Genomic DNA, 1,819 nt, shown 5'->3' with positions numbered 1-1,819 from the left:
ATATATATCTTTTATTAAATAAGCTAAAATAAAATCTTTTCAATTATTTTCATTAGTGACACATTAGGTCATTAGGCGAATTAGTACTGTGTCTTTAGTAATGTGGGCACTGTATCAATCCGGTTAAGCGAGAGCTGAGCCAGAAGGCGAAGCTCTTGATTTACTGGTCGGTCTACATTACAACCCACATCTATGGTCACAAGCTTTGGGTAATGAGTCACTACTAGTGACCAAAAAATAAGGTCGCTGATATAAGCGGCTGAAATGAGTTTCCTCCGCAGGGTGTCTGGACTCTCCCTGAGAGATAGGGTGAGAAGCTCAGTCATCCGGGAGGGACTCAGAGTAGAGCCGCTGCTCCTCCACATCAAGAGGAGCCAGTTGAGGTGGCTCAGGCATATGGTTAGGATGCATCCCTGTTGTGGTGTTCTGGGCGTGTCCCACTGGGAGGAGACCTAGAGGAAGACCCAGGACACGTTGGATGGACTATGTTTCTTGACTGGCCTGGGAACGCCTTGGGATTCCCCCGGAAGAGCTGGTCCAAGTGGCTGGGGAGAGGGAGATCTCTGCTTAGGCTTCTGTCCCCCGTGACCCAACCCTGGACAAGTGGAACAAGATGGATGGATGAATATTTACATGTCAACACTAACATGTTAAACAGTAGCTGAGTAAAAATAAAATTTCTCTGCAGACTTTATATTTGATGAAAGAGACCTACAGTGTTTCAAATCCCCTAAAATTCATCTCACAGGTCTTTCAGCACTTTTTGTAATTATTAATTAAACTCTTCTTTAATTCTGCAGGTTCAGTCTGGATGCAGGAAATCCTCCCTCTGGTGCTGAATGGAGGAGATCTGACCCCGATCAAAACAATTCCAAACTGGGATCGAGTCCCATGGCTGGAAGAAATAAGACTGGCACAGGTTGTGGACCAGTTGGCATCTCCACGTGGACTGATGTCACATTTCACCTATAACCTCATGCCCCCTTCTTTCCATACCTCCAAGGCCAAGGTAGCTGAGTGAACACTTTGTCTGAGACTTACATTTTATTATCTGATATTGTCATGTTATATTTTCACACTGTTCTCTACAGGTGATCTACGTCATGAGGAACCCCAAGGATGTCTTGGTGTCTTCATACTACTTCCACCAGATGGCTTCTTTTCTTGAAGATCCAGGAACATTTGATGAGTTCATGGAAAAATTCCTAGAAGGCAGAGGTCTGAATTTATTCAGAACAGCATCTTAATCAAATCTGAATCAACGTTTATTACCTTCATTTCCTTTCATGGGAAAATATTATTGAAAAATAAGAGTTTTGTTGATGTCCGAGGTAATCTGTGTTAACCAACCAAAGAGCAGTTTTTTCATTCAGTCTTTCTCGTCTGCAGTGCTGTTTGGAAAATGGACAGATCATATAAAGAGCTGGAAGCGTGCCGAACTGGGAGACAGAATCTTGTTCATCACATACGAAGAAATGGTTCAGGTGAATATCTGAGTTTTTATAAATTAATGTGTTTTATTTGTTTCAATTAGAAATCAGAGCTACAGATTTCAGCTGTTTTTTAGATCATTATTTATGTCTGTCCTCATTGGCATACTTCTGATTAACACCGAAATGCTCCTCATTCAGCAACCTTCCAAAACATCTGCTNCAAAGGCTGACATGCATAAAAGGGCTTGGACCCCGGTCATAACTGCTTTGCAGTTCTAGTTATTATTATTATTATTATTGTTGTTGTTGTTGTTGTTGTTGTTCTTGTTGTTGTTTTGTCTGTGTGACTTCAATGACACCATATACCAGATGGCAGTTTTGTTGTA

At 41.6% G+C, this 1,819-nt stretch overlaps 1 protein-coding gene across 1 annotated transcript in view; it reads left to right on the top strand.

The window, feature by feature from the left end:
• Window positions 1-1,535, top strand: part of LOC106531619 (sulfotransferase family cytosolic 2B member 1) — an 8,196-nt gene extending 6,661 nt beyond the window's left edge. Inside the window, exons 2-4 of the mRNA XM_014027526.1 lie at window positions 801-1,009; window positions 1,092-1,218; window positions 1,390-1,535. Of these exons, the coding sequence (XP_013882980.1) occupies window positions 801-1,009; window positions 1,092-1,218; window positions 1,390-1,496 (443 nt within the window). The 3' untranslated portion in view covers window positions 1,497-1,535. The remainder of the gene's footprint in view (window positions 1-800; window positions 1,010-1,091; window positions 1,219-1,389) is intronic.
• Window positions 1,536-1,819: the final 284 nt, after the last annotated feature.

This window comes from Austrofundulus limnaeus, unplaced genomic scaffold, assembly GCF_001266775.1.
Source record: "Austrofundulus limnaeus strain Quisiro unplaced genomic scaffold, Austrofundulus_limnaeus-1.0 Scaffold658, whole genome shotgun sequence".
Taxonomy (NCBI): Eukaryota; Metazoa; Chordata; class Actinopteri; order Cyprinodontiformes; family Rivulidae; genus Austrofundulus; species Austrofundulus limnaeus.
Note: the sequence above shows the minus strand (reverse complement) of the source record. Positions and strands in the feature narration are given on the sequence as shown.